At 44.0% G+C, this 22,882-nt stretch overlaps 1 protein-coding gene across 1 annotated transcript; it reads left to right on the top strand.

The window, feature by feature from the left end:
- Positions 1 to 12,723: 12,723 nt before the first annotated feature.
- NKX6-2 (NK6 homeobox 2) lies at positions 12,724 to 15,454 on the top strand. The gene is made up of 3 exons (XM_024202402.2): positions 12,724 to 13,138; positions 13,846 to 14,018; positions 15,206 to 15,454. The coding sequence occupies exons 1-3, from the start codon at positions 12,724 to 12,726 to the stop codon at positions 15,452 to 15,454; spliced, it is 837 nt and encodes a 278-aa protein (XP_024058170.1).
- Positions 15,455 to 22,882: the final 7,428 nt, after the last annotated feature.

Genomic DNA, 22,882 nt, shown 5'->3' with positions numbered 1-22,882 from the left:
ATGTATTCACTTTGTATGGACCCCTTTGGGGGCAGAAATCCCTTGCCATTTAATAGGACCCAGAGGTGGCTGCTGGCTGTGGAAGCAATGACAACATGGATCCATTGGAGCTGTGCTGCAAAGAAGCAGGAAATGTGCTGTGAGGGACACAGAGCTACACTGGAAGCACAAGTCCCCTGTGTGGAGAGGGCCTCTCACTGGTCCCCTGACATCTGTACAGGTCTGTGGCATCCCTTCCCTATGGGTCCTAAAGATTCATGGGATTGGGAGGCCTCACTTGCTGTAAACACCACAGCTCACCATCCCGCTATCTCTTACAGGCATATTATAGGGAACATTGTGGAGTTTTCCCAGCTCTATGGTCTCTTTTCTGTAGGTTTCTGCAAAGGGGTGGCAATCTGTCCTAAAGAGACCGCTTTTCCATAAATCGTTTACAGTTTCTTCTTCTTCCGACCCACATTACAGCAGTGATATTTTCTTTATTAACTTTAATCTGAATAGATTTTTGGAGATACTCCAAATGCAGAGTAAATTCAATGACGTTCTAAATATTTACTTTATTTTTCTTTTCTCCTGAGGAACTGCTGGATACAGAAGCATACGGGTTCAGCTAAGGAAGCAAAATTGCCTGGCATGAGTGATTCCCTATGTTTATTGTATGATTGACATTAGATTAAAGAACCAATAAACAACAACAAAATCATAGACCATATATATCCGAAAAAGGCAAGGGAAGATTTACACAGCCTTTGCAGGCCTGCTAATGCAAAGCCTGAAACCACACAAATGTCACCGGCTTCAGATTCCCAAATCCAAAACTCAGCACCCCTTTATGTAACCCCTTTAAGTAACATCCCATTCTCAACAGGCTCTGGGCATGCATTTATGGCATGATTCCAAATCATGCAATACTCCATGGTTACACATAGCATTCAGTCTGAACGCAGGCAAAACTAAGTGCTTTGCCACAACGTATTAGATACCAAGAGGAATTATATTTTTTACTCCATCAAAACACATTAATGTTGCTCCGCAACCTCTGATATGTCTGAATTATAAACTCTCTGTGCTATTGTAAGAGTGTCAAGTGCTTACTCTCCATGCCCAGGTTGCTTGGCTAATCACATTCCACTTCTCATATTTCCATGTGTAATTCAACAAAAGAAACATAAGGCCAAAGACTTGGATGTTAGTATTATTATTAATAAGACTGTTTATAATGTTGTACTCAGAGGCCCAAATCAGGACTAGTACTACATTCTGTTATATGTTTCTCAAATACAGTCCCAATCCTGAAAACATTTATGCATCTGAGTCACTTCATATGCTAAAGTGATTTAAAATACAGACTCTAGTTTAACATAAACTGCATATCAGAAACTATAAAAATCACTGCTGACATATCACTTAGCTACAGAACACTTGCTGCACAAGTCATTTCATTTGTTTTGTATGTGTTTGTATATTATATGTATTGTAGATATATACATATATAATAACCAACACAGACACAGAAAGACTAAGCATGTGATCTAAGCATCTGTGGTTTTAGTTTGTCGTCTCAACACCTGTGTAAGAGAAAAGTCCAGCAGAGCTTCTAAACACTTGCCAAACATTTTTGCACAAAAGGTGGCACATATTCTACAAAAGTAGTTTGGCCATAAGCCTGATGTCTTTGTACGTTAAATATGCCCACTGAATTAAATCCAAACACACGCATTGTCAGTGGAACTTTTGCAGCACAAGGCAGTCAGGCTTGAGCCTTTTATACAACTGAAATATCATAATAAACAAACAACATTTAATGGGCCAAATCTTGCTGGCCTTTATCAGGCCAAACTCCAATGAATACAAAGCCTGACCTCAGTGGGTGTTTGGCTTGCTGCCCATTTAAATGCATATGATCAATCAGCTTTCTTTCTAATAAAAAAGCTCATTTAGAGGAATTAGAGTTTGACTCATAAGAAACACTACACTAAAATCTTCATTAAACAGAAAATTGTTGTTTTCCTAAGGTAACTATAAACCACATTGGCTAAGCTTAATACAATGCTACATTACAAACATGGATAAATGTGTTAACAGCAGAGGTATTTATTCCCTATTAATTTTGAAACAAAACTGAGATTGGTAACAAGTATGTCCAGAAAAGGTAGTCATTTATTTGCAAACTTCAAAATGTCACCAGTGGCTTGTATCTATTCCCATGGGAATACTCCCATTAATTTCAATAGTTGTAGAGTTAGAGCAATCTCTCCCATAGAAAGACAGTTAAATGTAATGAAGTGCTGTGTTTATTATCAGTGAACAGCCCAACAAAAAGTGTCATTTTTGCTTAACAGAACGAGAAGGGGAAAAAGTGGACATGAAATAATATTTTGTTCCCAAATGACTCCATGTAAATCAAGGGTTACACACCATGGGACAGTTTGGCAGGTTACCACTGAAGTTTCTTTGCATCCCTTTGCTAGTCTGAATCCACTTCTATCTTGCTTATTATTCTCAGGCTCTAAAGCCTTTGATTTAAAAACACCTGTTTCAATTTAATATTGGTGTCCAAACATGGTCCAAACGCTTTCCAGCAATCATATTTACCTTTAGATGACAGGGATTAAAATATAAACAAAAACAAAAAATATCACCACAACCTGGTAAAATGTGATCCAAGGAAACAGTATAATCCACCTAATGTGCTTTGATTTATTACAATTACTGGAATAATCTGAAGGATGGGATTTTTTTTAGAGCCCTAAAAATAAAGCATGTCACCAGCTCAGAGTCTGTGTGAACTATAAGGCTCTTGTGGGGCTCTGTTCGGTGGTCGAGACTCTTGGAAGATCCTAGAAAAAAATGATACATTAAAACAATTTTATTCATGAAAATGAAAACAAAGTAGGCGAAAGGACCATTTTTTCCACCTGAGCTATACACCAGCCGCGGTTGAAGGTGTCCATTATGATTGGCTCAGCGGCAGAAAATATTATGAGATAATAGTATACTAATCAATTATGAATAGCCTTATAAAGATACATCGTTGCATACATGCTGGTGGTAAATGTATTATTGAGCTTTGCATAATTCTATTTGCTTGGGGGGGGGGGGGAAACGACAGGGAAGTAAAATATCATTACTTTTTTACCGTCTTAGTAAAAGTGGGTGAATAAATGTTGTGCCTCTGCTGATAAATTCTCATCATGATTTTGCAACGCTGCCTTATATTTGTTATTTATAAGACTTTATTTTTCAGGGCATTTCCGCAGATCATCACTAGGTGGCGACGCGAACACTTTTATGATCGTCCCACTGCTTTGCGAACCAGTGCAGAGGGGTGAGGAGCTTTTCCTAACAGGGATGCTGGAACAATTTGTACAAGAGGGGTGCTGAGAGCCATTGAACCAAACTGTAAACCCTGGATATAATGACAACCACTTCAAGCCAGGGGGTGCAGCAGCACCCCCAGCACACCTAGTTCCAGCACCTATGTTTCCTGATGTTGTTCAAAGGTCACTGCAGGCTGGGAATTCGGATATTAAAAAAAAAAAAAAAAATCAAGTTGCACAAGCCAACCCATTGGTTGGAGTTGGAAGAAGGCTCTATTGTTCTCTCAACGTATGGCAATGATCAGTGCCGGGAAGGAAAAGATACCTACTTCCAGCCCCCCAAAAACGTATCTACAGATCTTTAGTGACCTTTTCCCCAACTTTGTTCTGCTTGGCAGGGTGGTAGAACAGCAGCAGATAGATCGAGGAGCTCTGCAAAGGGAGGACACAGAAGGAAGAGGCTTCATGGGGCATGGTCTCAAGAGGGACTCTTCATTCCTCCCCCCCCCCCCCCCCCCCCCATAAGCGTCCCCTCAGCGGCCACTTGCTGAAGACAGTCACATGGCGTCCAGTGTGAGGCTAAGCCATCGCCTATCAACGCAGCGACTACAGACAGGGAGACTATTGGGCACCCTAAAATAATGGTGGGTCCCATGCACATTAGCTTCTTTCACGAGTTGCTAGATGCTCTAACGCTGTTCTTTACACTTTCACATCAGGCGCTGCACTGGGAGCCTAGTTACGATTGTTTTGTAAATCATGTGCTGGCAAACACCGACAGCGTAAATCTCATAAGAGTTTGGTCAAAGTTTTTCCTGTGATGGCTTTTATTCACTCCGGGAATGAATGCATCAGTTATAATTAGTGTGAACGGTAAATAATTTTAGGAGCACTCATCATATATGCCAGCAATTGTCTTTACTAGAGCGTTTCACGTAGCCTGGGTTTGATGTTGATATACTCCTGGGATACTAAGGACAGCTGTGAGGAAAGCTCCGTAGGGTAAGTTGATCCACAAATTTAATTTTGACCAAAAAACCCACCACTTAATTGAAAATCGCAGGCCAGATATCAGATCTCTGGGTTGACAGGCAAATATGCTTTATACCACCATTGGGTCCTCTTACATTTGTGTCCCTAACTAATTGCAAAAAAATTCATGCTCAGAACAAAATCAAATGGTGCAATTTTGTGACATTTTGAGTCTCCTTCTTTAACTGAGGCCTAAAGCAAGCGACTTCGTTAATTTGCTAAAACAATTCGTTGTAATGAAAATGTTTACAACGTTTCTTTCTAATTCACTGCGGTAGAGCAGAGGCACTTATACAGTTTTTAGTCTCACGTGTAGCGCTGCACAAAAATGACTCCATACTGAACTTCAAGGAGAAAGTGTGTTGTGATCAGTTTATTATTTTAAATAATATTAATCCGTTGATTGAATATAGAAGTTTATTTTGCTTAACCGAAATTAACCTTAAACCTATTGTCAGAAATAAACACACCGAAATAATGCACCAAGAAGTTTAATTTTTATTTTTTAGGGGTTTTTTAGACAAAGTCACCCACACACTTTCATCAGTGAGACTTTCACCATGTTGAAAAATCGCGCTTTTCTGTCTCTGAGCATATTATTTTTAACCATCATCAATTTTTCTCCAAAACAATAAGAGGGGAGGGTCAGAGCCTTACCCAGGCATTTGCTACAATGGGGAGTTCAGGGTGTCGGGGGCGTTGGACCCATTTGTATAGTGAGATGCAGGGTTTACAGTTGGACTCAATGGCGATGACCTAGTTCCAGCACCTAGGCGGGTATCCCCTGTCTTTGGGATTAATCAAAATCAGATTTTCTTTAATAGTTGCGGGGGTGGGGGGTGAGGGATCGGTCCCGTTAACTCTTGTTTGGCTCTCCTGGGTGGGACAGGGCGTGTGGCCTCTAGGCTGCACACAGACAGTAGATCACCCACTTGCGTTACAAAAAGTAGTTTTCCGGGGACACAGTTCGCTGTGGCTGTGCGATACCAGGGAAAGGGGGTCCTCCCTTAGGACTCGGATTGCCTAGTCCTGGACCAGAGGCTGATCCAGACCTGCCTTTTCTCCTCGCCCGGTTGACACCTGTAAGCCAAACAACCGGGGAGTCTCTATTAAGGGCTCGCTCCGGCTCCATCCTGATTGCCAGACCAGGCAGCTGACATCACACATATGGGACTCCGCTGTCACAAAATCAAGGGGCGATCAAGCCCTTCGACAGCTGGTACTCGCCTCTCACCGAGCCCGGCGCTGTGCAGCCCCTTGCCCGCGGCACATGAAGCGAAAGGGCTGAGAGGGTTGCCCCGAAGTTGCTCGCCTGGGTCATGTTCTCCAGCACCCTTTGTTCTCTCCTGGTGTTCATTTTACTAGGCGATAAACCCTTGTCTAGCCCTCGAGAACAAAACACAGCCGCTGTCCTACCGTCCGCACGCTGGGCCCGAGCCGGAATGTCTTGTGCCCCCACCATTCCGATTGACTTCAGCTGTTCCGCCAAGGCTGCGGGTTCCGGGCATTGATGGTTGTTACCTGCATCCCTAGGTGGTCTTCACAGGCAGAAGCCTACACTGCAGACCCCCCCACTGCAACTGCCCCTCTAGCCCAGCTAATCTACGTGCCCCGTTTGCTAAGACTGCCTGATGTGGTTCTTTAATTAGTAATTTACTCCAGCTTCAGGCTCCAAATGGGGAAAAGTGGCAGAACTTTCATCACGTCTTCCCCCACCCCATCCTCTAGCGGCTTCTTTTCTATCCCCTTCCTCAATCTGGGGCTGCTACTCCCCTCTTCTCTCCTCTAGTCGCTCTGTTAAACCCAGGAGTATAACTAGGAGTACAGAGATTAAATTAAGAATAGGAAAAAAATAGGCTGGAACAAAACAAAAATCAGGCCAACAAATAAAGAGATCTCAGAGTAGGGAAATTCACATGACAGGAGTTATTCACATTACAGGAGTTATTTAAAACTCGATTGGCCAAAGTGCTGCGGGCCCTGAAATACACAGCTAGGGGAAATCCCTCTGCTGGCAGAGGCATGGGCTATGCCTGGAACAGCTGGTGCGGATATGAACATAAAGTGGATGTTTTACTACAGTAATCAGCTGTAAAACAGCTGACAATGTTGATATTTACGATGCTACCATTAAAAATCGAGGTTAACATATAATTTAAATGCCTGGGGCTAGCTCCCAACTCTCCTGGAGTTATTGCTTCAGCCTGTCTGCAGGCTCAGGAGGTTTTTCCTTTGCCTCTAGAAAAAAACCAACAACTAGAAATGTAGGACCTGGCTGCATGGTAACAACATGGGGGAGGGGGGCAGTTCCAGCTGGTGATTTAGAGGGGATTACCCCCGTCTCTGAACTGTGAGACAGTCCTTCCGCACTCCAAAACTGTAGCACAGACAGCGATGGAATTAGGACACGGATGGGCCCCAGTCCACTACAAGATGAACCCATGGTTTAATTAGTGGGGGAATAATCCGACTGTAACTGAGTCCTCTGACACCAACATTTTGTGGTTGTGGAGTAAATGGGGGGGGGGGTAACCGAAAGCTTAAACTCTGCCGCAATTGACAGGGCCACCCAGGACGCTGCTGAGCGGGGTCCCTGCTTGGTTTTACTCACAATGAGAGTTTTACCTGCCTCTGGCCTGCTGGACAAGGCAAGATTTAACATAGGAGGAGGGGGAAAGGTTAATTTCCTAAAAGATGAGTCTCAGAAGTTCTCTCCAGCATTAAACCACCGAAAGGAGTTGGGGTGTCCTGAGACTGCACAGTGACAGGCTGCAGGGAATGAAAGAGAAGCTGTAAGAGCGGAAATCAACCACAGGTGTGGGGGGGAGGGCTTAAGGTCATGGGACATTTGGGGCCCTCCTTTGGCTCCTCTTGAACTCCGGCTGCAAAGTGTCAAGGCTTCACTTCTTCACCAAGCCTTCCGCTTGCCCACCTAGCGCTGCAAAATCTATTCCCGGGGTGTCGCGCTGCCAGGCTGTGGACTTTGAACTGATGCCGCTTTTTAATGTGTCCTGTCTCATGGAAGCGCCAAAAGAAAAGATATAAAACACTGTAAAAGCAGTTTTATCACGCCGTGGGGTCTGCAGAGATAAGAGCCATATATTTCCTTCTAGAAAACTTCGGGGTATTAGATCGCACGAAAGTCAATAAACAGGACAAATGTACAATTAATGAGTAACAAGTGTCATTGATGACGGATATAAATTATTCTCAAAGCTCAGAGCAATGTTTTAGCGTGAAGACGAGGGGCTGTAAGGAGGATTTCTCATCTCAATATTGGAGTGTGTTTTATTTATGGCAGAATTTTAAAAGAACCCAAATGACAGGCGCAGGAAAGAGAGAGAGAAGAGAAAATTAGCAAAAACTATAATTTCATCCCCATAAAACATGCATAGGCTGGTGACCACTGGAAATAAACGTATTTCCTTGTTGACAGTTTAAGAAGGAGCAATTGTGATCAGACGCTGGAAGAAACTTTTCACAACCACCGTGGGGCAGAACAAAAAGGGCGGTACAGTACCGGGAAATTTCAAGGCATACATGATCTCTCAATTTCACCTCAGAATTCAAACCTACTGCCTACACCTGGGACATTTACAAAGTTTATTTTGGCTTAAATGCTGACTTTACATTTTCATTTCAATCTAAGGCTGCCAAAGCAGTTGAGTCTCTGTATTTATGGGTGGGGGAAACGGGGGAAGAAGGTTAGAAGCAGTGGAGAAAGGTAAAATGCGTTCGATGTCATTACACTTCACACGGTCACCGATATTAGTCTGTGTACATTAGCGGCTGCGTGTGCAGGATGGGAGCGTTCAGTAGCAATGGAAGTAGTCTGGGGGTAATAAAGTGAAAAGCCTGAACCTCCCAGCCTGGAACTATGAAGTGACGGTCAGGCTGAGTCAGTCCATTCTTTCTTCACAAAGAACTGGCTGAAAAGGTCGCTGGGTTTGTTGAGTGTGGGGTGGTGCCCTGCTCTCTGCCTGGATGTGGGCTCTTTATGACACTAGATGTCCCTGTGTCTCCTAAAGGGAGCTCTTCCCAACACAAGGCCAATTGTGGCCGGGTTACAGAGAGCAGAAGACGTCAGAGCATCTGTCCCCTCTCTATTAAGCGCTTTGTTTTCCTTCATTACTGTTTGCTGACGGGTTTGTCCCGGCCTGTTGCAAAATGGGAACAGAGTCTGCAGCTAGCCCACACTTAGTGGAAGGCAAACTATTTCCTTTCTTTAAGGGGACTTATGCATGTGTGGGGCCCGCCAAGGCTCTGAGTAAAATGGTGACTACACGGCACAAGGAGCAGTTCAGTGTTTCACACACTAACAACAATCGCAACCTGAAACACTGGAGGACTCTAGAGACAAGGGAAAACTAGTGTCTGTTCTGTTGCTGGGTCTCGGTGATAACCTTAGCATCCCATACAACCATCTCCTCCTCCAATGGTCCCGCTATGTCCCGTCACTTTTATTGCACCTTCCTCTGAATTAAACATGCTCCAGGGAACTTTGTAACGAGGAGAAATACAAAGGAACATGCGGGGATTAATGTGAACGCGGCAATTCTTTCTATAATCTACCCGGGGGTGGGGGGGAATAAAATTCTGTCCCTATTGACTGCTCTATAGTGCACATGGGGACCCTATCAAACGCCCCTGGGCTTCGATCATCTGGGATAAACGAGGACATGGGGGTGATCTTTAAACAGAATGATCCAAACTACGGCACAAAGCAAGTGCGAATCCTCAGTGGAGCAAGCAAATTGCAAAGGGAAGTGGGAACAGGGCTCTCCCCCTTCCTTCCACTTTAACAAGAAAATGCTTCGCTCTGCTCCAAGCGCCTGGAACAGAAGGCCAACTGGCCAAGGCCAGGTGAGTCTCAGCACGAAGACCAGTCATGAGCGCACATTCTCAACACCCCCTGCGCTGGGCTGAGCTCCTGGGTGATGTTCTAAAGGGCAGGTTCAGATCGGTGGGAGAGGATGGATGGTCACCAGCGCTTGTTTCCCTTTAAGCGATGAGATCCCTGCAAAGTGCGAAGGGACTCGGAATTGGAGCGCACTTAGGTGTCAGTTTCTCCCCCAACAACTAGAAAAGCAAGTGAGATGTTTCCTTTGTTAATCTGTCCTGTGTAATTAAAATAAACCCGGGAGACCTGGCGGTGCTCTCTGCTCCCCAGGGAATTATAGTTTTTTGCCTGTATCTATTATTTTAATTAAAGCACGATTCCCATCACCCGTGGGGCGGCTTTTCTATATTTTGCTGGAACTGAAATGGTCAATGAATGAAAAATCGATATTCATAGAGGGGGAAATATCGGTTCACTCCAGGCGAATAGCACCACTCGCCTATCATTTCAGGTCCCCCTGCACTGCTAAATACTGGAAATATATTTCTGCAATGGCTCAAGTGACTTTCATCTCCACAAATCACCTAAACCCTGGGGATACTAAATTCTGCCCGTATCAAAGTATCCGGCAGTCACTATGGTTGAGTAGCAAACTGAAGCCAGATTGTTCTCTCACATGTATGATTATTTAAATACTAGTGTGGGGTGGGGGCGAAGGGAGGGACAGGAAGACAAGATAAAATCACACATCACTACAAGGGAAACAATCTAACGTGCAAATAGAAATATCAGAGAGAGAGCGAAACCCACCGGACAGGTAAAGGGAAAAAGAAAACTGTAAAGGATTCTCTCCTTTAAGAAGACAAACACTTAACCAGTCACTTTTCGGAAAAGTCAAAAAGAAGAATAAACCGGCTTAGCTCACCTGGAAGCTCTTTAGCATACCCAAACAGCGGAAGGAAAAAATGATCAACTCATTCTCAATGGGAATCAAACCCGGGACATTGTAAAGCGGATTTAGGAATCTTTACAGCTTAGATATGAATTTGCAGTGCATGATGCTGTATGAATATAAATTTCCTCTGTACTATCCTTTAAGCACCGAACAGCAAAGCCTGAACCTAAAATGTAGTTGTACCCAATTCAAAGAGCTGAAAGAAGATGACATTCACCGTCTCTTTTTAAATACAAATTCTAATTATAGTATTTATAAAACATATGGCCTGGGATACAAAGCTGATGACACTCTAAAGAGGCCTCAACAAACAATTTCATTGCTTTTTTCAGCTCCTTGCAAATATTATGTACAATGGTGTGCATAACAGGATGGACAGATAGTGAGAACACAACGTCAGAGTGGCTAAAATAAAGATAATTGGTCTAGTCGAAGTTTTTAATTCCAGAAATGTATTTTAATGTAATCAAGGTAGCAATTTCAAGACAAACAACTACTCTTCAACTGTTATATGTCCTGATCATACATTTAATTACTGTATTTAATACGTTTAATAAATTAAAGTATACATTTAATATTATGTATATTTAAATTTATATGTTTAAATTTATTTAATATTAATTATCACTTGCTTCATTTGGAAATTCATAGGTATCTTTTAAAAAACTTTAGAACGGTTCACTTCCCTGTTAGCTATAGTTCATACTATTTTCCTTTGCTAATAATGTATCCACAATTTACATGAAAAGTCCTTCAAAAATAAACTAAGAAAGCACCCCTTTAAAAAAATCCCTCCAGATGTATTTTCCAACAATATGGCATTGGCACCTACTCATTTTTTCATGTTCCTAACAACTAAGAATGTTTTCGATTAGGAAACAATCTTTGACAAGGTTTATATTTCTGCAAATGCACTTTAAAATACCGCGAGTTCACGTATAAAGCACGTTTATTATTTAAGAGACATTCTTTCAGTTTGAACACCAGACCACATGCAGCCACCAGTTTTTAAGCAGACGTCCCCACTGATTTCAGTGGAGAATTCTATTTAAACCCCGATGGCAGTACGTGCTATCAAACTTAATCTTAAACTATAATACTTTAAAAATACTGTCAGAATTCAAATCTAATATATACTGAGCACTTTAGAGAGTATAGAGAACTAATTATCAGTTAAATAGAGAGTGGTGCATTGAAAACTAATTATCAGGGAAACAGCATTCAAAAGCCCACATTGAACCGGCATAGCTGCCCGTGAGTTACAATCGGCCCAAACTGTAAACGACAAAAGAACCACAAGAGCGTATTTCACTCCCAAACCAGCCTTGCTCGGTTAGTCAAAAGTCTGGCTCTTCTGCTTTAAAAACCTTTGTACAGATACGATTGACAACTAAGAAGCGCGTTCTAGGTTACGGGGCACTAGTGCTGTAGAGATAATATCTACATTTTATATCAAAGAGAACGCTGGGCACAATCCGCTGCACATTTGTGAGCGATCCTTCTATAGCATAGACTGTACCGAACAGTTAGAATTAACAGTCTGTGTGACAAATGTAAACAGCCTGGAGTATTGTTTAGTCTGAGCATCAAGGGGAAAAGGCAAATCTAATGCTCAGATACATGGTGTGATACTTTTTATTAGCACTTATATTTAGGTTCCCATGACTTAACTAAATATTTTGAACAGAGAAAAAAACAACAGAAAAATAAAACTAACGAAGTTGTAATTTGCTGTTGTGGTTAGTTGGTTTTCTATGAATCAGGGTTAAACTAATGCATTACTAATTTGATCTCAAAATCTGCATTATTTCGATCTGATAATATGTGTGCTCATATTTTTTTCTGATTCCCTTCTAAAGCTTTAGCCTAACTAAACTCCCATTCAATTGGATTTATTTAGTCGTTTGAAAGATAAATCAGTGGGTAAATTTACAGCCATTTAAAGTACCTTGACTTTATAATAAAATCTTCATTTAGTGTTGCTCTTTTCCCGAATGACGTTGATGCAAAGTGGAGGACCAGCGTGCCAATCCATTGGCCAATCCGAGCTGCCCCTGAAGGGGGTTCATCCAATCAGAGAACGCGTCTTGCAGGTGGCTGTGCGGTTATCTGTGCATCTTGTACAGCTCTGGTCTCAGCTCTGAGTCAATTTCACAGGGAAGGAACTCGCCTGTAACTACCAAAAAAAAAAAAAAATCATCAAAACCACCCACCCTTCCGAATCCTCTGATTTCCTAGTGGATTTTCAATCGGGGCTCAGCAATCAAAGTCGTCCAGGGACACTGCCAGCTGCGGTCTGTTTTGACCGAGACTTTGCCTCCCTCTCCTTTGCAATATTTTCCTGCCTCATTTTTGTTTTCCTCCTGACTGAAACTTTACAGTGTGCATTGCTGCAGCTGCAGGTCCTGGCAGAGCCGAGGCGATCGCTTGCTACTTAGCACAAAACTTTGTTACTCACCGGTATTTTGATTTTTTTTTAAGACTAACGAGCCCGTGGCTGGCGCTGCTCGTGTGGGTTAAGAATAAAACAGCTGGCTTTTTTATATATCTATATATAGATTTATTGATGATCACAAATGTTAGCTGTGGGGCAGATGGATACTAATCGCCAGAGTGCATTTGTTCTGAGCAGTACACCGCTGGCTGCTCTGCATAACATGGCTGAAATGAAGACGTCTCTATTCCCCTACACCCTGCAGAATCCCTCCAGCTTCAAAGCACCAGCCCTGGGCGGACTGAACACACAGATCCCCTTAGGGACGCCGCACGGAATAAGCGACATCCTGGGGAGACCTGTTGGAACCACCAGCAATCTCCTCACCGGGCTGCCCCGGATTAATGGACTGGCTGCCTCAGCAGGGATGTATTTTAACCCCGCAGCTGTGTCCAGGTACCCAAAGCCCTTGGCAGAGCTGCCTGGGCGACCTCCCATTTTCTGGCCGGGAGTTATGCAGGGATCTCCCTGGAGAGATCCGAGAATCGCCTGTCCTGGTAAGTGAGGGTGCATCTGATCCTAGAAGGGGGCAGGACGTGATGGGGGGGGACGTTGAAGGATCCAATATATTTGTGTGAGAGAGAGTTTGTTTTTGGATTTTTTTTTCTGTCGTGAAATCAGACTTTTTATTAAGGCCTCTTTGGTTAAGGAAATTTTGAAATCCGCCCCCTCACCCGGTAGTGTTTTCTACTGTCTGGCTGCACCAGGAGATTGTAGAGGTCCCTTTTAGAGTCAGGATCTTTCTCGATTCCTTAGATACAAAGGCAAATATATGGAGCTATAATAACTATCTAATCTGGTGGTGGAGGTGGGAAATACCATTGACAACAACGGGTGGATAAAGATGTAAACCTCTCTGTGATACTGAGCAGTAGAGACTTAAAAACACAGGGGCATGTTGCACTCAGAATTGCAATACATGAAACAGTATCATAATCCCATACTGTTCATAGTAATAAGATAAAAACTGTAGCCTAACTTCATCACAACATGTCTCATTATCATTTAAATGCCGTTTCAGCAGTTTCGTGGTCTGCTAAATATTACAGGGCAAAATCCTGCTCCCGGTTACACTGGTTGAAATCCGGAGTAACGTAATTGAAACCAAGGGGATTTTTCTAGTTTTATATTGGAGATCAGATTCTGGCACGGAGATTAGATGTAGTCTCTAGTAATTGACGGGGATATTTTCTTCTGTTTGCAGCCCAGGCTGGAATGGTTCTGGACAAAGATGGAAAGAAGAAACACTCAAGACCAACTTTCTCAGGGCAGCAGATTTTTGCTTTGGAGAAAACATTTGAACAAACTAAATACTTGGCAGGACCTGAGAGAGCTCGTCTGGCCTATTCGTTAGGAATGACAGAAAGTCAAGTTAAGGTAAGAAGCCCCGTTTTACACACCAGAATCGTCTCTGAGTAAAGATTATTTTATTAATGGAGTCACAGATGTTGAAAGATGAAACTGGCACGTAACTGAAGTATAACTGCTTCTTCAGCTCACAATTTACTGAATTAACAGACCCTGTGGGAGTATTACAATTATGACAGGAGACATAACCTAAAGTTCTGATTTACTTTAATTGCAAGAGTAATATTTTATTTTCTGGACAACACAATTATAGCTTTTCACAATTGGTTTAATTCCATATGATGCAAAAATATAAAAAACACTTCTAGGTTATTTATAATTAAAATAATATTTTTTATATGTAATAGATTTTACCTTTGTGTTTTTAAACTTCTTTTGCATTGTCTTAAATATACAGAGTCCTTAGCTTTGCAAATCAGTTACAAACTACTCAAGTGAAATGGTTTCACATTTCTCACTATTCCAATGAGTTCCGTGTGGGATATTAGATATGTGTACATTTTGTTTAAACACAATAATATTGGGAAATATTTTGGCAATGTTGGACTATTGCATGCTGGGTTATATGTAATTTGACCGTGAACTATTTTCTTGGCCATTCGCTTTTCAAAAGAATATTATTCTCCAATGCTACCAAAATTCCATTTGAACAACAATTAATTTTGGGTTCATTGTAACAAAAGGGAAGTTAGGAATAGGACGCTATATTCCTTCGCCTGACATTGTTAAACCATAAAGATTCAATTTGAATGAGCTGTGTTATACAGAGGCAGGTGCAATTACTTTACACAAACATACACATTTCTCTACAGTTATCCTGTTGCAGTCTAGCCAGTTTTTAATACTTTTATATACAGTGTTTGGCCTTTATGTTATTGTTTGAGAGTCAAAAGTGTTGATCTCCTTTCATATAAAGTCACTGAATTTTTAATAGTACATAAACGATCCTGCTGTCTTGTGAGACGGAACCAGTGATGTTAAAGGCCTAGACACGGCGATAGGCACCCAACTTTACTGTTTAAACAGGAACAGCCAAGGGCAAGCAATATTCCAGAGGGAAAGTGAAACCAAGTTTTCTGAAGGGCGCTCTATGTGTGTATGGAGGGAGGGTTTCAAATCTGCAGGAGGATGGGGTGTTGGAAGGAGAGTTACAGCTAAGGGTTTCCCCCCCCCCTCTTCTACCGGGTCTCCAACAGGTGTGGTTCCAGAACAGAAGGACGAAATGGAGAAAGAGGCACGCAGCAGAAATGGCCTCAGCTAAGAAAAAACACGATTCAGAGACGGAGAAGCTGAAGGAGAGCTCAGATAATGAGGACGATGATGAATATAACAAACCTCTGGACCCCAACTCAGACGATGAAAAAATCACGAGGTTATTGAAAAAGCACAAATCCACAAATTTAGCCCTCATCAGCCCCTGCAGTAACAACTCGGATACTTTGTGATAAAGGGCAAGAGACCCTAGCGAACAAGACTGTCTGCTCCCTAAGGCGCTTTATAAAAGCTGAAATAACCAGGGTATAAAACATTATAAAGAAGAATTGTAACTGGATGTTTAAAAGTGATGTGTTGTACAGCCTAAGATGTATGTGAAATGTATATATTTTTTACAGAATAAGTTATGAAATTATCTTTCTTCTCATTGATGTAAATTGCAGAGGAATCTTTCCAACGTTCCTTTATTTGTTTTGGGTTGTGTTTTTTTTTTTTTTTAACTTTCTCCTCCCTCACCTCCCCTCTTTCTTGCCAATTTCCTGCTCCTAACAATCAGATTTTGTTACTGTTTTGTATGGATCACCGACTGCAGCTCAGCCACTTTGTATATAGGAAATTTCAGATTTTTGTGATGTATATTTCTAGTGTAAAAATGGCTCTTTTATTTCACCCCTCCCCTCTCATTGAGCGTTTTGGCAGTTTTAGTTTCTTCCTCGCTACGGATTTTATGCTCTATAACATCAAAAAACAACCAAAAAGACAGACAAAACTGGACACTTGAGTTTAAATTGGATTAAAACTATTCCCTCCACGCCGGTTGGAAAGACTTTGTATAAATCAATAAATTATTTAACAAGCTTCTCCTTTGGCGCGTTTCCCCCCGATTTTTTTTGTTTCATTTTACTTTTTCCATCTCACCCCCATATAGTTCACAATAAGTAGGGATTTTAACCCCGCTGGGGTAGTTGGGGTCCCATCTCAGCAAAAGGGGGTTGTTCCGTGATGCTAACTGAAGTCAATCCCAGTGTGGGGGGGGGGGGGGGAGAGGAGTAATTTGTTGTTCTAGAAGCAAAGCTGTTTTAGCGCGTGGCTTGTGGGTTTGTTTTTAAATCGCAGCCGGGCCCAGTAATATTTCGAGGGTTTATTTGGGGTGGGAGGGGAGAGAAGAGGTTGGAGTTAGAAGCTCGCCCAAGTGTTGCAGGGTAACTTCGCGCTGCGGTGTCACGGGGTGGGGACTGGGAACGTTTTCAAGGGGCTCGCGTCCCAACTGAGCTCCAAAGCAAGAGATTCAGTCGGCTCCTTTGCTCCGTCCGGTCCGGAGCGGCTCCTCTCATAGTGACCCGCTGTATTGGAAATCAGAGCGAACCCCGCCGATGACAGGAGCTCGAGTAGAAAGCAAGGGGTGGAATCGGGGTGTAACCCTGGCTATATAGCTAATGCACTGCCCGTTTGGAGGCTGGGGCGGTAAGAGCTTGCCCCGAGCGCTTACCCTGGCCAGTGCTTTCATGGTGTGTGAGAAATAGCAGCAGTTCACCTTCCCTTTTAATCGCTGGCGGAGTTATTGGCTTGGTTTTTGCGTTTCGTTTCATTAAACCCTAATGCACCAGATGAAACACGCGAGGGAACTAACCCCCCGCCCTGTGCTCCCCGAAGCCAGCACCAAGGAATGCAGGGTCGGGCCTTAGTCCTACCACCAGCCTTTGAGGCCCGCCGCGTGTGGGCTTAGGGCCCCAAAGTCATTGGGAGCAGAGCGGTTTGCAGAAATAACCCCCTGGCAGATTCAAGCTCCTTGCCTGGGCTGGAGGTTAGTTTTTCAAAAGTAGCTGCCTTAAATGAGAAGCTGAAAAGCCCAAAGAACAGTCTCAGCCACCTACCAATTGTTGCTTCCTCTGCAAAACTGTCTGGCTCTGATTTGTTACTAATATTTTAAATCCTTTGTAAATGTACACCCGAAGCAAAGAGGTTCGAGGATCTGAACTTGTGATCTGAGTCAGGCTTTGCTAACTGGCTTTTAGAGCTTATTTTGGAAGAACTAAGAACTCTGCGCATCTGGGGGGGGGGGGGGGAGCGAGGGGACAGAGACAAAGACACCACTTTCTCCAAGTCTATGATTATTGTTTTGTAAATCACCGCTTTGCAATTGTTCATCGCTTTTTGTGCCTTTTCTTTTTTTCCAAATTTGCTGCTGCTGAACGTGCAGAGCACAGTGCTGGAAAAAGCAGGCCCCTGGGGGAAGGAGCTTGCTCAGGTTTGGCTTGCCAAGGACTAGGAAGTTCCTTCCGCGGTTTATTGTGGCCATTCTCCCAGTCCATGAAAAATATTCCATTAAAGTAGAGTAAGCGAATGTGAGTTCCCTTAGCCGAGCCAGGAGGGGTGGGGGGCGAAGGGTGCCACTGGTTCGGGCACAGAAGGGAAAATCACACTGGACCGTGAAAGAAAGAGGAGCCCAGATTTCCAGGATGGGATGAGCGGGAGGAAAAGTTATGTCCAATACGTATGTATAAATTCATCTTCACACACCTGTTCAGAAAAGCTCGGCTGTGAATGCACCAAATACCACATTTCCTGACCACTAAACGGGGAGCGCAACACAAGTTGCAAAACTTAAAATGTGTCCCTGGCACATACCAAAAGAAAGAAGCAACATCTTTCCAACGTATCTGTATTCCGAAGGAGGGAGGGAGAGTGTATTAACTCTTTCTTTTATATATAAAATCGGAAACATCCTACAAGCAGCTACCAAACTAAGTATTTAACAGCTGCCTTCTGGGGAGAGAGTTGCAGTATAAGACGTTGTTTTTCCAACAGTAAGTGGTAAGCATCTGTTAGATTCACGTAGGCACTTAGTAGCTTAACGCCCACTGTTATCTTGACACCATCCCAAAGGCAGAAGCCTACAGGGCCAACTTTTTGACCTTACTAGTAGAACGGTAGAAATAGGATTTATTTTATTTCTTTTTGGTGCTATCTTTATCGGAAACCGTGGGTAGTGAAAGCTAACAGCTCTGTCTTTCCAGCTAATCGGTGATTTTTATTTAGAGGACACCGATTATTTGACAAAATATTTAAAATTTTGGTTTGGACAATTCATAAGTGGTTAGGGAGGAAAGGACTAGACGCATCAAACCTGCGGGCGGGAGAAAGATGCTCCCACAGCCGTACAGTGAGTGCTTCGTGAGGAGGACACGATCAGCAGGGTTTTTGCAACTGGGCTCTGTGAGTATTCAAGGGCCTTAAGAGTCCAGGCGAGTTTCATTGTTAGTTTTTTTTTTAAATGAATGAGACATTCTTTCTGCTTCTCAGCTGCTGTTTTGCAGTCTGAGCAAATGCAATGGGCTACACAGAAAAGCCAAGCAGGGCCCTTCTTTACTTGCCAGGCAGCCAGAAAAAAAGAAAAGAAAAGAAAACCCGTTTCCAAACGCTGGGAGTCCTTAAGTTTTCCCTGCGATGATTCAGTTCCTGATCACTTTAAAGAAAGCCACTTGGATGGGAGCAGTGTCTGGCAACCGCTTTAGCTCCAACTAAAGGGGTTTCTCCAGCATTAAAGCTGGACCATTTAAAGCATCATAATAGGCGCCTCTTGTAAGACCCCACAGCTAAATGCGCCTTGGCTCAGACCTGGCGTTTGGGCCCCATCCCGCGGTCCACTGGGCTTTTGACTGAGCGAGGCTTGTGGGATCGGGTCCTTTGTGAATCTCTTTACATCTCCCCCCCCCCCCCAGGCAGCAGCATGAATTGGGCCCCGCCGTTAAAGTAAGCGTTGTGCCTAGGTGCTAGCCTGCGCTGCCCGGCCGGTTCCCACCCTTCCGCGAGCCGACCAGCCGCGGGAGTCTTTGAGCGCCCCGCTCTACCGGCAGGACGCCAGGAGCCTCCCGAGCCCAGCGCAGACGGCAGCGCCGGAGTCTCTGCCCCCTAAAGGCCACAGGCTCCGCTGGGCAGGGGCGTCTTCGGGCTGCAGGGAGCCCTGGACCAGAATCGGGCTCGGCGACCCCCGTCGGCCGCTCCGGGAGACGCGCAGGGCTGGGTCCGGGCAGCCTCCCCGCCTAGCTTGGGGCGCTGCCCGGGGACTCGCGCGGCGCGGGACAGGCAGTGGGTTTGGTGCCCTGGAGGCCGGACCGGCTGAACACGCGCCCCGGAGCCGCACTGACAGCTCCGAAGCAGCGCCCGGCCGGGCTCCGGCCTTAGCCGCTGACCTGGGGCGGGGCGGGGGGGGGAGAAGAGAGAAGGGGGAAAGCCGCCGCCTTGCGCGGATCTCCGGCAGGGGCAGATTCACCTCCCTGCGCCCCTCTCCTGGGGCGGGTGAACCCGGCATGCCCTTCGCTTGCAGCCCGCACCCCCAGGGCCGCCTCCCCCTTCGGCAAGAAACAAGCCGAGAGCCGGCTTTGGCCCGGTCCCAACCTCCTCTCCTGCCCTGGGGCTGGGCGCCGCAGCTCCCTGCCGGCCCCGCTAGCCCCGAGCAGAGGGAGGAGCGGCTCTAGTTTCTTTTTGACAGTGGAGCAGATTGATGGCTCGGAGGCGACACGTGGTTCAAGGGGGGTTTGTGTTTTCAATGCAAGCAGCGGAGTCCGGAGCCAGCCCGCCCCCCCCCCCCCAGCACTTGTTATACCCCCGCCCCAGGGGCGCCACGCACAGGCCCCGAGCCCGCCGGCCTCACTCCGGCAGAATTGCCTTGGGAGCCCGTGGGAATCAGGCCCGAGCAAAGGCCGCGGAGTGGCTCGGGCCCGACCCCGAGTATCCTGTTGAGTGTCCCATGAGTGTGGGCCCTTCTCTTCAGCACAAGCCGTTGCTGCTAGGACCTGGGCTGACGTCTGCTGTGGCCGCTCTTATTCCTCGGAGACCTCTAAAGTCCAGCAAGCTCATTTTGTAGGAAGACGCATGGCTGGAGCCTGCAGACCAGTCGCCCCCACGCCTGTGCGCACAGAGCAAGCTCCCCAGCTGGTCTGGCAGGGTGGGTATACACACGTTTAAGCCCGCGGGGGGGAAAGACCGCGTGCAGCTTTTGTCTGCTTCCATACAAACCAGGCAGATAGAAAGATCTTAACTCGGCACTCACCGCAGAGGTCACAGCAGTATCTGCGGCTTTAGAGGAGCTGGTAGGTCCTCAAGGTGTACTGCAAAGCCCTCTGTGAAGCACCCCTTCCGTTAGTGTCTCTGAGCGCTAAGGAGGGCTGGGCAATATCCCCAGCTGAGGGGCAAGCGCTCTGTGGCCAAAGCCAGGCAGAGCATGTCTGGGACCGGCTGCTAGAGGAGCGGCTAGTGCCCTTTCTATGGCTAATAAACCACCTAAAATGGCACATTACAACTGAGGTCTCAAACCATGCGTTTAAAACTTAAAGCCAAATAAGTATTTTCTCAAGACACTAACTTCTTATCAGGTAATTGACAAACCAGAGGTTCCCAAAAGAGAATCAATACAGTAGTTAACCTAAAAACACATTTCCTCTCTCACTAAAAGGTGGCTGAACTAAGCCCGCAGCCCTTCCTTCTCCGCCCTTTCCTAGCAAGGCTACTGCAGCTAGATCAGCTGCATAGTAGGAGCCATTTATCTGTGGATAGTTTACCTCTTTATGCAAAATAGTCAATTAGACATATAATTTAGGTATACTACAAGTGCAGCCCTCTTTTGACAGGTTAGCATTATTCCCCATGTTGTCTTTAATTGACAATGTTGTAGAAAGGCTAAAGGTTCATTAATACATTATCCTGTCCCCTGTAAATGTGGCCTGACCAGGGAAGAAATTTAGGGCTGCTACTGAAGAAGGCAAGTACCCAAGGTGTACTGTTTGCTCTTGTATTTTCATATTTACTCGGTTTACTGTGATCTTTCAGTCCTTGTTTCCTTCCTCATGTTTCATACTTTGATGTGCTTCCAATTTGATAAATACCTGATGGAAAGAGCCCCAATCCCTCTTCAAAGAGCCCGATGGGATTTCACCTTTGCACTTACTTCTCAGATGGCAACACCTTTCCAAAGGAAAGACAGAAAAGCTTAGATTCCAGAAGGCTACTTCACTTTACTGGGACACATTGATCTCTTCTTTCCTCAGCGTAGAGGCTGCTTATCCGCCTACCAGCCCTAATGATCAGCTCTCTGGTGATTGGTTAGAGCTGCGCCTCAGGATATTCACACAGAGATTCAGGTGGTGTCACTTCGGGGTTTGGGAGGAGGTCGATTTATTTCTCTCTGACTTTTAACGCATCGGAGTCTTTCTGTCAGGGCAGCTAATTATTCTAGGGGCGGTCCTGTAAATTCTTACTCAGGCGAAAGGTCCCACTGAAGGCAATAAGGGTCTGAAGGACGAGGCTCTATTTATCTACATTTAAAAATCAAGTTCAGAAAAATCCTTACTTTGGCCCCCAGTGTGTCTTGAATATACATGAATGTGAAGGGTAGTGCCTGCTTCATTACAACTGGAACTACAGGGACAAATCTAACCACATTAACTGATTGCTAAGGGAAAGTGACAGGATTATAAAACCTCCTATAGTTAAGAGGCCAGCCTGAATTCTTACAATTGTTCCTCTACAGACTTTATTTTTAATTAATTGAGCTTCAGGGTGCCCAGAAATATATATTCAGTTATTTGTATCTTTCTATAGATCAAGGTAGCTTTTAACCCATCAAACTGACCTAGAGCAAGAGGTATTTAACCTCTCCATCCACAACAATCTGTTGTTATTTCTACTAACTATAATGGGATTGCTGGGAACACACTGCTATATTGGCCTGATTGGAACAGTCTATATTCTATAATATTAAATTAATAGTCGCACTGGAGCGAAATTCTCCATTGTAGAAATCCATATTCAGATTAAAACACAATAGTTATACAATCAATGTTGCATATTAAAAAAATAAAAAAAGGTTACATACTGAAGTTAGTATTTAATGAACACTGTGACTTTAGCAGCATTAATGCCATGAAGGGGAGAACATACAATTCAGTGAATATGTAATTTGATAGAAAACCTTAGGTAAATATAAAATATTTTACCACAAACTATTAGGCTTTCAAGATATTATTCAAGAAGAGGAATTTCTATTAGGGATCTTTCTTAAAACTTACTACTTGGGACCCACACATTTGAAAGATCATGCCTCCAATTTTTTAAACACTGAAATAGCATTTTATGAATGTTGTTGAATTAATTTTGTTGAGAATTTCTCAACTCAACAAGTTACCCTAATAGGTCATCTGTATAGCTGTTTCTTCTTTAGATGGCTTAGAATTCTTTATGGTCCCACAGTTTATTATTTTACCTAGTCTATATATAAAGAAGTCTTTAGTTTTTTCCCTTTTTTAAGAGGCAGTATTATTTTTTATGACAAGAGAGCTCAGGAAAGAGCACGTAGACCAGTATCTATAAAACGATCAGGGGCTAGCAGTTTAAAGATCCTGGTGGTGTCGGTATATTATTAGGAGTAGCTATAAATACACTGTTATAGTCAGATTAACAATTTATAATAAAAGAATCCCACATTTTAAAGTGCAATCAGTCTGTTAAATTTCTTCTCAGTTTGTATTGTGTTTCAATTTATACACAAAAATGCATCTTATTATCTGCCTAGGTTTTCAGACAAAAAAAGAATATAGTCAATTAGCAGAAAATTAAGAGGACAACTTCATATTTCTGCATAATCCCCACACCCAAAATTA

Source organism: Terrapene carolina, unplaced genomic scaffold, assembly GCF_002925995.2.
Source record: "Terrapene carolina triunguis isolate 2854851 unplaced genomic scaffold, T_m_triunguis-2.0 Scaffold95, whole genome shotgun sequence".
In the NCBI taxonomy this organism is placed as follows: Eukaryota; Metazoa; Chordata; order Testudines; family Emydidae; genus Terrapene; species Terrapene triunguis.
This window is presented reverse-complemented; position numbering and strand designations above follow the sequence as displayed.